This window comes from Talpa europaea, assembly GCF_964194135.1.
Source record: "Talpa europaea genome assembly, chromosome: 12".
In the NCBI taxonomy this organism is placed as follows: Eukaryota; Metazoa; Chordata; class Mammalia; order Eulipotyphla; family Talpidae; genus Talpa; species Talpa europaea.
This window is the reverse complement of record NC_140079.1, coordinates 18,758,547-18,772,490: the sequence shown is the minus strand read 5'-3', so window position 1 is coordinate 18,772,490 and position 13,944 is coordinate 18,758,547. Positions and strand designations below refer to the sequence as shown.

General features: G+C 42.7%; 1 protein-coding gene across 1 annotated transcript; it reads right to left on the bottom strand.

Annotated features, from left to right (window-relative positions):
- Window positions 1–6,991: 6,991 nt before the first annotated feature.
- CD3G (CD3 gamma subunit of T-cell receptor complex) lies at window positions 6,992–13,351 on the bottom strand (the record flags this gene model as incomplete). Its single annotated transcript, XM_084249841.1, has 6 exons — window positions 13,214–13,351; window positions 9,200–9,223; window positions 8,509–8,721; window positions 7,855–7,986; window positions 7,445–7,488; window positions 6,992–7,057 (listed from the first exon to the last, which is right to left on the bottom strand). Exons 1-6 carry the CDS (start codon window positions 13,269–13,271, stop codon window positions 6,992–6,994), a joined length of 537 nt encoding a protein of 178 aa, XP_084105967.1. The 5' UTR covers window positions 13,272–13,351.
- Between the last annotated feature and the right edge of the window lie 593 nt (window positions 13,352–13,944).

Below are 13,944 nucleotides of genomic sequence, written 5' to 3'. Positions count from 1 at the left end.
ACAAGAATCTCATGCAAACAAAAAACAGACAGCATTCTTTCCTGGGTCCGATTTTATCTCAAAAGTGCTCACACCTAGAACCAAAATAGACCATGACAATGACTTTAAACACAGGCTCATTTTGAGATCGGAAAAACTGCTCCCAAAGAAAAGGCCCATCAAATACAAGCACCTGATATGGTTGCTCAATTTTAGAATTGTCTTCTACAACCAGTGGCTGAGGGAACAGAGTACAGAATGTTGAGTGGTGAACTAACCTCTTGTCTTAAGCAATGTCAACAGTTTCCCATATGTATTAAACTGGTTTGATTACTACGACTTGGGCTTATTTTTATCTTCTCTGGCATCTGGCTATCTGTTGTCTACTCTTCGAATTTTATCCCTCCAGGTTCCATAAGGGATCCGCCGCGAACAGGGAGACCCACCCACTCCGCGCACGTTCTAGAGAAAGGAAAGCTAACGCAAGGTCGGCACTCCAGCCTTCTCCAGAAGAGCACGGCAGAGAGCAGGAGTGAGGTCAGAAGCTGGCGCACTGTAAGGGGTTCCCAAACCGACAGGGTCGAAGTTCACGAAGGAGAGGGTCAGTGGTCAGGACAGCACAGAAGGAATTTGGAGGCAATAACCCAGAGGCCACGGCCAGGAGAAAGAAATGCCATTGCAGAGTCAACGATCCCCTCCCCTCGAGTTACCTCCTTTCTTACCAGAGCCAGAACGGCCAGCAGCGGCGACACGACAGAGTCTCAGTGGCCGAAGGGTCCCCACTTCCGACTCAGCACGGCAACCGGAGATGACATCAGCACTGGGCGCCACTCGGGTGGAAACTCAACTGCGCGCCGGAAACTGGGCCAGACGCACCAAACAGGCGCGCAAAGTCCTCTGCGGCGCCGGCGTTTGCTACCCGGGGGCGGGGCGGAAGTGGCCGGGGCGGACTGGGGGGCGGGGCGGAGCGCAGGGAACTGGGAGGGCTTGGAAACCTGTGTCTCCTAAAGTAAGATAAGACCTGTTGCTGCCTGCCTCTGCGGGGAGCAAACCCTGTGGGCTTCTGCTTTCTGTTTTCCCAAGCGGTCTTAGACCTTTTGAACCAGGTCCTGTTGCTCTTCTAGAGTGTTACCATCTATGAAGCAACGACAACAGCAATAACAGTAATAACAATAACGAGGTTTTGCGCCCTTTATATTGTTAAGTGCCAGGCAGCAGCACTGAGGAAAGTAAGTTGGCAGCTCTCCTGCCCGCCTGTGTCTATGCAGGCATCTCTTTCCTTCCTTTATAATATAATAAACTTACCCTTTTGGATATGTATGAAAAAATACGTTATCTCTGATTGGATTTCTTTTCTTTTTTATATTAATTTTTTAATTTTTTTACATCATTGTTCATTTTTAAACAATATTTGCTTCCCCCCCACCCCCTCAGGTGCTCAGGTGTAGTCCTCATAGAGTTTCCTTCACGAATGCACTGTTTTCTTACCTGTAATTTGGAGACAATACACATCCTACCAGGTTACATTTTTTTTTTTTTTTTTTTTTTGGGGACCCTCTCCGGTGGCCGGATATCGAACTGGCGCTGCGGAGGCTGTGGGCAGCCTCCCAACCCAGAGCTCAACCGCTGCGCCACCAGGGGAGGCCCCCTACCAGGTTACTTTGAGGTACACAAAGGTAATGGGAGTAAAATACTTTCAAGTGAAAAGATGTCATAAAATGTGATAAAATATTTGTAAATCATACAGCTGGTAAAGGACTAATACCCACTATGTATGAAAAGCTTGTGCAAATTGATTTTTAAAAAGCCCCAATGCGATTAAAAATGGGCAGTGGACTTGAATAAGCATTTCTGTAAGATATGATATATGAATGGTTTATGAGCCCAGGAAATATGCTAAACATAATTAATCAATGATGCAAAGTAAGTTCCAGCCACAAGGTACTGCCACCACACACCCATTAGGAAAGCTATTATCAAAAACAAAACGGGGGGGGTGCTCCCCTGGTGGCGCAGGCGGTTGAGCGCCGAGCTGTGATAGTGTCTGCAGCCTCGGCAGCGCGGGTTCAATCCCAATGGGCTGGTGAGGGTCCCACATGGCGCGGCAGACCTCTCCTGTCTCGCCCGCTGCGCCCCTCAGCAGTGTGTTTGACAAAGTCAAACTGCCTGTTCTGACGAAGTCAGTCTGCCTCTTCTGTTCCCCTCTCTGTCTCCGGTGAATCCCTCTCTCCCTCTGGCGCATCTGGTCTGTATCCCGGATCTTCTATAAATAAATCTTTAAAAAACAAACAAACAACAACAACAACAACAAAAAAACCAAAGCAACCGAAAAATAATTGTTGATAAGGATATGAAGAAATAGGAATCGTAGTGGTTCTTCAAGAAGTTGAAGATAGAATTACCATGTGATGCAGCAATTCCAGTTTTGGGTTTATCCCTAAAAGAATTGCAGTAGGACTCAAAAATATTCTTGTACATGAGTGTTCATAGCAACATTATTCATGATAGCCAAAATGTGGAAACAACCAAAAAAATCCATCTAAAGATGAATGACTGAATTAACAGAAATGTGACATATATATGTAATTGACTATTACTCAACCTTAAAAGGAAAGAAATTCTGATGTATGTCACAATATGGAGGGACCTTGGAAACACTGCTATGTGAAACAAACCAGACCCAGAGGAACTACTATCATACGGTTCCATTTATATATAGTACCTAAAACATGCAAATTCATAGAAACAGGAAGTAGAATAGAGGTTATCTGGGGGAGCTGGTGAGAAGGAGGAAAGGTGAGTTATTTTTTAATGCACACAAAGTTTGTTTAGGATGATGAAAATGTTCTGAAAATGGATAGTGGTGATAGTTGTACAATATTGCGAATGTATTTAATGTCACTGAATACATTGTCACACAATGCAAATATATCATGGTTCAGCAATTCCATTTATTTGTATTTGTTACAAATAATCTCAAGCATGTTCCAATGACAATTATTGTTATAGCTGAAACAATAAAACTTCATAAACTATAAAAAGATATGAGAAATATTTGTAGGGCTGGGTTTGGCAAAGAGTTGTTAAGCCAAGACACCAAAAACACAATCCATAAAATGAAAAATATGGGTAAAATAAAATTCATTAAAATTAAAAATTCTTGCATTTCAAAAGGCACCATTAGGTAAATGAAAAGATAAACTACAAATTGGTAGATATATTTGTAAGTCATATAATTAGTAAAAGAATTGTACTCAAATGTATATAAGAACACTTACAATTCAATAGGAGATAAAATGAGATAAAAAACCCGATTAAAAAAAAGATTTGAATGAGCATTTCACTAAAGATATAAGAATGGCTAATAAACACATGAAAAGATGTCCAATATCATTACTTTTATTTGTTACAATAAGGTACTGTTTAACAAAACTTTACTATAGACTATATTAAAAAAATAGTAACATATATTTGTGAAAGCTTGGAGAAGTGGGAATCCTCATCCATTGCTGGTGGGAATGTAAAATGGCAGAGCCAGTTTGGAAAATAATTTTGTAGCTTCTTCCAAAGTTAAACATGAATTTACCATACAACTCAGCAATTCTTTACTCCTACATATGCCCTAGACAAATGAAAACATATGTCCACATGAAGACTTCCATGGGGATGTCCAGAGCAGCATATTCTATGGTTCCATTTATATGAAATGTCCATAAAAGGCAAATCTAAAGAGACAGAAAAGAGATTAGTGGGTTGCTCAGAGTTGAGGGTGGGAACAGGAATGGTTATAAACTGCAAAAAGGTTCTTAAGGGAGTGATGCGAGGGCTTCCCTGGAGGTGCAGTCGGTTGACCGTAGTGCTTTGAAGCCGTCCGCAGCCTCCGGTTCGACTCCCAGTGCAGTGCGGGTTCAATTCCCGGCCTCTGCCTGTTCTGTTCTCTGCTCTGTCTCTGGTGAATTCTCTCACCCTCCCGTGCCTCTGACCTGTACCCCAGTTCTTGTATAAATAAATAAATCTTAAAAAAAAAGAGAGAGAGAGTGATGGGCAATGTTCTTGAACTGGATTGTGGTGATGAAAGTAAAAAAAGGGATTTCTTAGATATGACACCAAAAACAATCCATAAAAGAAAAATGGGTAAGTTTGCTAAAATTGCTGAGAATAGGTGAAATGTCTTAAGTGGGTGCATTGCAGGGTTTTTAGCAGTATTCCTGGCCTATATCAGGTCATGTAAATATGCAATTATTTTTAAAAATTATATTCAGGGCCTCCCCGGTGGCGCAGCAGTTGAGTGCTGGGTTGTGAAGCTGCCCGCAGCCTCTGCAGCGCCGGTTCGATCCCCGGCTGCTCCCCGGCCACCGGAGGAGGGTCCCACATGGCCGTGGACTTCTCCTGCGGCCCGTTGCTCCCCTCAGCAGTGTACTTCGGTCCTTCTGCCTGCTCTGCTCCCCGCTCTGGCTCTGGTGAATTCTCTCACCCTCCCGTGCTTCTGACTGTTCCCAGTGCTTGTATAAATAAATAAATAAAATCTTAAAAAAAAAAAAATGATATTCATATGTTAATAATTGTGGCATTGTTAGAACAAAAAGTTGGAGCTAACTTAAGTGCCCATTAATAGAGGAATAGTAAATAATATGTCCGTCAATAGAGGACTAATTAAATAAATGATAGTGTATCTGTACAATGTGGTTGCATAAAAAACAAAGAATAGGTTCTATGTACTGGTATGAGCTAATCTCTAGGTTTTATTAGGTAAATAAGTGCAAGATTATACAGTACAGTAGCATGTGTGTGAAAAATAGGGGAAGGGAGAATACTTAAGGGAACGTACTTAAGAATTTGCTTATGTATGCCTAGAATTTCTCTGATATATAATACTTTATCTTACAAGGATATATAAGAAACTACTATATTGTTTGCCTATGTAAAGGGCAATCAGGTGCAGGGAGATCTTTCACTTAATATTTGAACCATGTGAATTATGATCTATACAAAATTGAAATAAAAATTTAAAGGAATAAAAATTTGTGCCAGTAGGGCATCCCTGCTGGCACAAGGGGTTAAGATGCAGCACTTTGAAGCTGTCTGCAGCCTGGGAGGTAACCCACATGGCAATACAGACCTCTGCTGACTTGCCCACTGTTCCCCTCAGCAGTGTATTTCAGTCGATCTGCCTGTTCCGTTCCCCACTCTGTCTCTGGCAAATCCTCTCACCCACCACATCTCTGGCTGCACACTTCTTGTATGCATAAATAAATAAATCTTTTTTAAAAAAAAATTAGGCCTCCCCGGTGGCGCAGAGGGTTGAGCGCAGTGCTCTAAAACTGTCTGCAGCCTCTGCAGCGCGGGTTCGATTCCTGGCCAGCCAGGGAGATTCCCATGCGGCACTGCAGAGCTCTCCTGTCCGGCCCACTGCTCCCCTCAGCAGTGCTTTCGGTCCATCTGCCTGTTCTGCTCCTCACTCTGTCTCTGGTGAATCCTCTCACCCTCCCGCGCCTCTGGCCTGTACCCCAGCTATCGCATAAATAAAAAATAAATCTTTTAAAAAAATTAAAAAATTGGTAATTTTATCTGTCCCTTTTTCCCTTACAGTACAACTACCTTCCAATAGGTGGCGCTCCTAAAACACTACACGTTTTTACTTTTATTTTGCGAAAAACCCAAATTTGTACTGATGGCTTTTCTTCTTCATTGGGAACTTTGAGTCTAAATGTACAAGTGAAAATCTCTCTGCTAAGAAGTTTCCAAAATGTATTGGTTTGTTTTTTGAGAACTGGTTAGAAGGCAGAACACCTGGATGAAAACAAGAAAAATGGGCGTTTTTTCTGGTGGCGCAGGCGGTTGAGTGCAGCTCTGTGAAGCTGTCCACAGCCTCTGCAGTGCCGGTTCGATCCCCACAACCCACATGGCGGAGCAACCCACATGACCCGGCAGACCTCTCCTTGCTCTCCCACTGCTCCCCTCAGCAGTGTATTTCAGTCAATCTGCCTGCTCTGTTCTCCGCTCTGTCTCTGGTGAATCCTTTCACACTCCCACATCTGGCCTGTACCCCGGTTCTTGTATAAATAAATAAATAAATCTTAAAAAAAAAAAGAAAAATGGCAATTGATTCAGAAAACCAAATAATGCATGGGCCCTGTTTTCCTGATTGCAACTCATGGGTGACTCAGAACTCCTGATTGATTAATTGTTGATTGAAAGGTTAATATAGGTCAGTGGTTTTTAACTAAGGAAGATTTTGTTTCTGAGGGAACTCTTGCAATAACTGCAGATATTTTTTGTTGTCAAAACTGGGGGCTACTATTGGCATCCAGATAGAGGCCAGTGATGCTGCTAAAAACCTACAATACACACTACAGCCTCCCCTCCTGAAATAATTATTTAGTCCAAAATGATAATAGTGTGGATATTGAGAAACCCTGGTATAGATTACGATTAATGTTTAGCATCTCTATTGCTTGAGGTTCTGTTCTCGGAGGATTGACAACACAGATAGTTTTCTTTCACTTTTTTTTTAGCTTATATATATATATATTTATTTAAGATTTATTTTATTTATTTATGCATACAAGAACTGGGGTTTAGGCCAGAGGTGTGGGCAGTGAGAGGATTCACCAGAGACGGAGTGGGGAGCAGAACAAGCGGATCTACTGAAATACACTGCTGAGGGGAACAGCAGGTTAGACAGGAAAGGTCTGTGGCACCATGTGGGTCAGCTCCCAGGCTTGGGATGGAACTGAGGCCACAGTGGCTGGGGATAGCTCGATGGTGCTCAGACTTTAACCCCTGCACGCCAGCGAGACCCAGCTTTTTTATTTTTTTAGGACAAGAAAATCAGCACTGGCCCCAGTACTTTCAGAAATGCATCTCCTCAATTAACCCCACCATCAAGCCTGATTTTCATAACTGCTTAGGAAAATAAGACAGAGTGGGCAGCAGTTGGGAGGACAGGTAATAATGCAAAGGCACTTTTTTAGAATTTTGGGGAAGGACATACCTACTTCGCAGCCAGAGCTCATTTCTTCCTCGGTTGTTTTCCTTGAAGCTGGCTGTATTGGTCATCCTCCCGTTCTTTGAGGGGCTAAAAAGGATGGGACAAGCATAAACTCTTCCCCCACTGTCCCCATGCTCTATGGATTAATTTGATGCATATTTACTGAGTGCTTTTAGTGTGCAAGGTTTTGGAGTGGGTGCCTTGTGATTCTCGGGGTGGAAAGAGCACAAGGAGACTCTATTTATACTCTCAGCACGTTCAACTTTTTCTAACTATTTCCTGACTCAGTCCCTCTCCACCTTTCTCTTTCTTTCATCCATTGTGCCCAAAGGGAGAGCTATTCCATCACCTAGTATGCCTTCAGCAGCTCCTTGTCTGTATAGGATCTTCCAAATAACTCCACCCCCTTCTGGCCAATCCCCAAATTTTAACAATCATTAATTGCATCCATGGCTCTCATTCCCCTTTCCTTACCTGGTAGAGCTCGTCATTGGACAACAGAATCTGCTTGTCTGAAGCTACATGAAAAGCAAACAAGGTAGGATGGGTATTTAATCGGGTTATAGTCACACTACAGAGTTCTAAAGAGCAAGAAGAATTAGTGGAATACATCTATATACAATAAAACAGTCAGATCTTGCGAACACATTGTTAAGTAAAACAAGTAACACACAAGAGGGCTCACCATATGCAGGTAGACTAGAGGTAGTTGGATCTTGACACTGGTAAATATTCTGTGAAAACATCAAGTGTCCTTTTCCCCTGCCTGCCTCACCCAACTTTTGTGCTCATTAGCGACAAATGCCAACTCAATATCTTCTACTGGATCTATTTTGGTAGGAAGACCAGATAGGTTCATCTCTCATCTAAGAACATTCTTTTACCTCTTGACTGGCGAACTCCATCCTGTCCGGCAATTAAGTAGACCCCAACACCAAGCAAGAAAATGCTGATGATTTCAGCCAAGACAAAGCCAGATATGGTGGCTGCATTCAGCTCAATGCAGTTCTGACACACTGTAGGGAAAGGAAGGACAAGTCTCTTTAGGGTGTGAAAGTTGCTCTGAATCTTTTTCTCCTACCTGCCAGTGATAATGCTTCCCTTGAAGGCAACAGGCCCTTCTCTCTGTGGGTGGGGAATTGCCTGGACCAAGAATAAAATGCATCTTGATGTTGTGCTATTCCCAGTAGTCCTGGAAAAGCCCTGTATTCTTACTAACAGGAATGATGTGAAATAGAAGGAAAACCAGACTCCAAATTCAATGACCTCTACATTTTACTACTGTTCATTTTGTAATCTCCATTGTCTCCCCTACCCACCCCAAATCATTTTATAGAAATTGCTGACTGCTCCAATCTCTGGGGTCTACCTAAAGGTAGGCTAAGCTGCCCAGGACTGGCTATGCTTTTTTTTTAAGAAGTTGGGGGAATTGTGTCTTGTTAAATTTCAAAAGAGGCAAGTCTACCCCTGACAGGAAGCCCATCAGAACAGCAAGTGCTGCTTAATTTCCCAATAGGTAAACGAAAGGAATGACATACTTCTATAAAACAGTTGGAGTTTTTGTGAATGTTTTTCTCCTTTTTGACACCAATATGTCCCTTGAGGGTCGTTGATACTACTTCCAAGATCCAAGGACTTTTGATCTGGATGTATTTCTATGCCATCTTTATAAAATGTGACCTTTTCCTCTGTCCCGCTACAGTTCAGAAGTACTGAGCCATCTTGATCGACCACTGTTATTTTCAGTTTTTCTGAAAAGGGAAAAGCCAACATCTGTTATGGATCTTGTTTCTGAAATTTTTCCTGCCTCAGGGAGTTAGGAGAAGGCCATTACAGTAGTGCTTCTCCAATTTTAATGTGCCCACGAGTCACATGGGAGGGTAGTTACACCTTCAGGTTCTATTCAGTAGTTCAGGGAAAGCTGAGATTCTGTATTTGTAACATGCTCCCAAATGATGCCAATGCTGTTGATTATTTGATTGTACTCGAAAAGTGCCTTACCTGCTAGGGTCCTGTTTCTCTTGGGGAAACCAGAAAATTAATTGCTTAGCTACAGGGAAGTTGCATAGAAAGGTCATGACTGGACATTGATTTGGTTGACAGTGGAGGTGCAGTTATCTGTCCCTTTCATCCCACCCCTTCTAAAGTGTTCACTTACTCCTATTGGACTTCAGTTATAAGAAGCAATATTTCCTCAATTTGAAGAAAGGAAGAAGCTATTTCCCCTACCTGTTCCCTCCTGGGCCAAAGTACCTGTAAAGACAAAAGAGAGACGGAGAGGATCAGCTGGGTATGGTATTGCTAATACCTTAGGTATTGTTTTTTTTTAAAGATTTATTTATTCGTACAAGAACTGGGGTACAGGTCAGAAGCGCATGAGGATGAGAGAATTCACCAGAGCCAGAAGGGGAACAGAACAGGCAGACTGATCGAAGACACTGCTGAGGGGAGCAGCAGACGAGGCAGAAGAGGTCTGCTGCGCCATGTGGGGTTCTCCCTGGCGGGCAGGGAATTGAACCGTTGCTGCAGAGGCTGCGGACACCAGGGAGGCCCAATACCTTAGGTATTGTTAAGAAAAAATGACAACAGACCTAAAATGGAGTCATGCCAACACAGCCAAGTCCTAATGCCTACTCTAATTGCAGTTTTAGCTTCTCCCAAAAGTGGGATTCTAAACCAATTCATCTGGAGTTTCTTGGTTAGCAATAGTGAGGTAATTTGCATAAGACCATCCTCTCCCCTGAGGGAGGGTGGCTTTACCTGAACTAATCTTTCTTTCTTTTGCTAACAACCTTGTCTCATTCTTTTCCTGATGATTAAAAGCCTTCCATTTTGTCCAGGTGCTTGCAGAGATTTTCTGTTTGCTAGAGGGGGTATCACCCGAATCATGAATGTTTTGATAGAGCCAATTAGATCTCTAAATTTAGTTGTGTGAATTTTTCTCTTTAACTGTATCATTTCTATGGTCATTTGAGGTCAAGATGGAGTGACAGCATCTGTTCCTACTTCCCTGGGCTGTCACCTAAATCACCAAACTGAATTTTGGGTGTTTTTGTCTGGTCTTTGTCTTGGTTTCCTGGGAGGGAGTTTCTAAATCCTTGGAATTTCATGAGTAAAATGAAAGTCTTTGTTATTCTTGGTGGGCTCCTGGACCACATGTTAATTTATGTTAGTGTGATGACTCTGGATGGATTGGACACCCAAGTAATTAGAGAATTTGGACTTTGAGCCTTGGGAGGGAAAATCAATTCAATTGGATTTAGTGTAGATATTTACTGAACTCCATCAGGTACCTGACATGATACAGCAGTGTGAAAGAAAAGGATGGTAAGAACTAGTTGCTGTTTCCAAAGAATTTACAACAAAATCGATAAAATAAACACACATGTAATATAACTTACCGTTTAGTATTCATGCATTCGTATGAAAGATAAAACTATTCATTTTGGCATGACATGGAAGGTGGTAGAACTATTGATTTTGCCCAAGGACAAGGGACAGGGAAAGTTCAACAAAGAAGCTGACAATTCGCTGGGCTTTGAAGAATGGGTAGGAATTCACCAGGCAGAGAAAGACATTTTGGGGAGAAAGAACTGAGCAAAAATATGGACTTGGAATAGGAAAAGAGAAGTAGTGTAGCCAGAGATAGAGTGTGTGATAGGGAGAGGTAGGACATGACTCAAAGTATGATGGAAATAGTTGGAAAGAGTCAACCATCCTAGAACTCCATGCAGAGCTGGATTGTTTACATTAGTACCCAGCACAGTGTCTGGAACATGATAAGACCTTTATATTTGTTGAGTAAATAAATGGGTGAGTAAAAGACAAACAAAACAAAACAAAACAAAACAAAAAAACCCCAAAACAGAACAAACAAGCAGATTTCCTCTAGCCCTCTGCCTGGTTACCTGGAACAAACAGTTCCCTCTTCCTAGCTTAGATTCCATGCAGAGTCTAACTGATGACATGTAATTTTGCTTATTTGAGTCCTAGTTCCTTTTAGCACTTGAGAGCTCTTGCAGCCAAGTTTCCTAGGTTGACTGGCAAAAGAACTGAGTCCGGAGGAAAGAGGCAGTGTCCTCGTCCTTAAGGCTCCTTGGGTGGCTGAGCTGGACTTTGGGCTCTGGCTTAGTCAAGTGCTCTTTTGCTCTATCTAGTTGTCTCACTCTGCCTTTTAGCCTTTCGACCCAAGTTGTCTCTAGCAGGTTCTTCCACCCATCCCCCTCCCATCCCCCTCAGAAGTAATTCTAAACTCTCTGTCCTTTTTAAGTCCAGCCACCTGACCATTCCCATTATTTCTGGGGGTACTGGCGCCCACTGTGTTTGTTGAGAATGCAGATGCTGTAAGGGCATCCACAACAAGCCTGTTTACAACAGAAGTTATCTAGCTTCTTTTCTCCTACTCTCAGAGGCTATGGGTATCTCCTCTCCTTTGTGTTCCTAATCCTACTTTTTTTTTTTTAAGATTTATTTATTTATTTATACAAGCACTGGGTACAGTTAGAAGCTTGGGAGGGTGAGAGAATTCACCAGAGCCAGAGCTGGGAAGAGAACAGGCAGACTGACGAAATACACTGCTGAGGGGAGCAGCGGGCACAGGAGGAGAGGCAGGAGAGGCAGGAGAGGCGGGAGAGACAGGAGAGGCGGGAGAGACAGGCGCGCATGTGGGACCCTGCGCTTCGCAGCCCAGCGCTCAACCGCTGAGCCACCAGGGGAGGCCCCCTAATCCTACTTTTGACTCCATCATTTCAGTAGCAACCCGACTTCTCTCTACTCACTATTTTCTACTTTAACCTAGAAATGTGCTCAAGATTCTTTCACACTCAAAAAAATTTCTTCTTAAAGAAAAGGAAAAATACCGGATGATCTCACTCATAGCAGGAATTTAGAAAACCTAAATAAGGGACCAGGAAAAAGACTAATTAATACAAAGTAAAAATCAAAATCAACAAGTAACTATAAACCAGAGACACACAAGGGGGGGGGCATGGAAGGGAGGGGAGAGGAAGGACTAGGGTCAAAATAAGGGGGGGCTACAATTGTGTGGGGAATATAACCAAAATGAAAATGCATACATTGTGCAAAAATGAAAAATGATGTAAGAATTATATAAAATAAAATATTAATTAAAAAAATTCTTCTTAGACCTCACTTTCCCCTCTACCTACCACTCTATTTCTCCTCCCTTCTCACTAAATTTCTTTAAAAAATAGTCTACACTTGCTGCGCTTCATCAGCTCCCCTTCACTTTTACTCATTTCCATTTGGTTTCTACTTGTCGTACCCCAACCCACTAAATTATCTATAATCTTAATTCTTGAAAAGTCCCACAGATTTAAACTTTTAAATATATTCTTCTATTAGTAGCTCTCTCTTTAACATGTCATACTCTTAGCTAATCTCTCCTTCTGGAAGTTCTCTACCTCCTTGGTTCCAGAGTATTGAACTCATCTGATTATTTAAACTCTTAGATTATTGCCTTATCTCTTTACTGAGATGGTTTTTCTAACTGTCCCTTAAAAGTCAGAATCCTTACAGTTCCATTCTTAGCTTTTTCCTCACGTACCACATGTGTGATTTCAGCAACTTCCACAACTTGAGTTTCCTTCCCTTCCCCAGTGTGTGGAAAATTATCTCTAATCCAGGCACCTGGAATAGACCTGGTTCATTCGCTTTCTGATGGTTATTTCTAACTGAATATTTTAATATTAGTACAGGCACCGTGAATTGCACCTTATACTAGCCTGGCAATATTGAAATGTGACTCTCCATTTCGACTATGAACTTCTTAGGGCAGAAGGTTTTCATTCATTTTTATGTTTCAACCTGCTGCATAATAGGATCTCACTCCTATTTGTTCACCAGCTGACCATATGAGGGAGTGAAGGGAACGCTTCATCAGTCTACACTCACCCTCAGCTGTGAGCTAAGGAAACATTTCTTTTTAGGTTCCTTCCCTATGCCCTTTACTGTTTTAATTGAACCTAAGATGGCGGCAGGCGGGTGTTCTCCCTACCCAGTTAAATCCTCTGTTTTGATTTGTTAAGAGACAAGGATATCATCTCTTCCTTGGGACATTGTTTCTCTCTAGCAGAAAACAGTCAAAGCCTTCATTTTTGCCCTTTCTTCTCTGAACTCTAGGGTGACAGCTGAGGCAGGCTTGAGGTTAGGAATGCCAATATCTTTTCCCCTGGTAATAACCTCTTCCCTTGAGCCCTTCTCCAGACCCTAGTAGGTCCTTACCTTGAAGAAGAAGAATGATAGCCAAGAAAAGGCCAACCAGGCCCTTCTCCTGCGCCATGTCAATCTCTGTTCTTCGGCAGATGCACTGAGGAGCTCGGAGCAGCCAGCTAGCCTGCTCAGCAGCAAGCCTGACCCCGCCCCACATCCTTTGGGTTGGGGCACCTTCGAGAAGGCAAGAACCCTGTGCTCCGAATGTGGGCAGTAGGGGCCTCAGCAGGGCTGCAGGTGCAGATGTCTCTTGTTTTTTCTTTAAGGAGTGGAGGGTGGGAGATGTTGGAGATGCAGAGGGGCAGAGTGATGGATTGCCAGCCAGAGATTTGGCTTGCACAGAGAACAACTTCCGGGACTGGGCAGAAGATGCCTTGGCTCCGTTTTTCATGAGGGAGATAAATGTCTCTGCTACCACTTGTTGATAGGATCTCAGCCATTTGTTGCTTATTGGGAGTATCAGTGGATTTAGATAGGAACTCTTGTGTGCTTGGGGCTAGAACTCTGATTGAAAAGCACCTTAGCTCAGGCCCTCATTCAGAAGTTTGTCACTATTCTTTTGAGATAAGATCATCAAAAAGGTACCTGCAAGAAGGAAATAGTGGGTACAATTCCAAGAAGACAGGTAATACTTTCCAGGGGCCAGAGGCCTGGGCTCTGTTTCCAGGGTCTCAGGCCCTTGCTTCCTTCGGTCAGTAAGTCATCAACAAACATACAGAATTCTGGTTATGTGCCAAGCACAA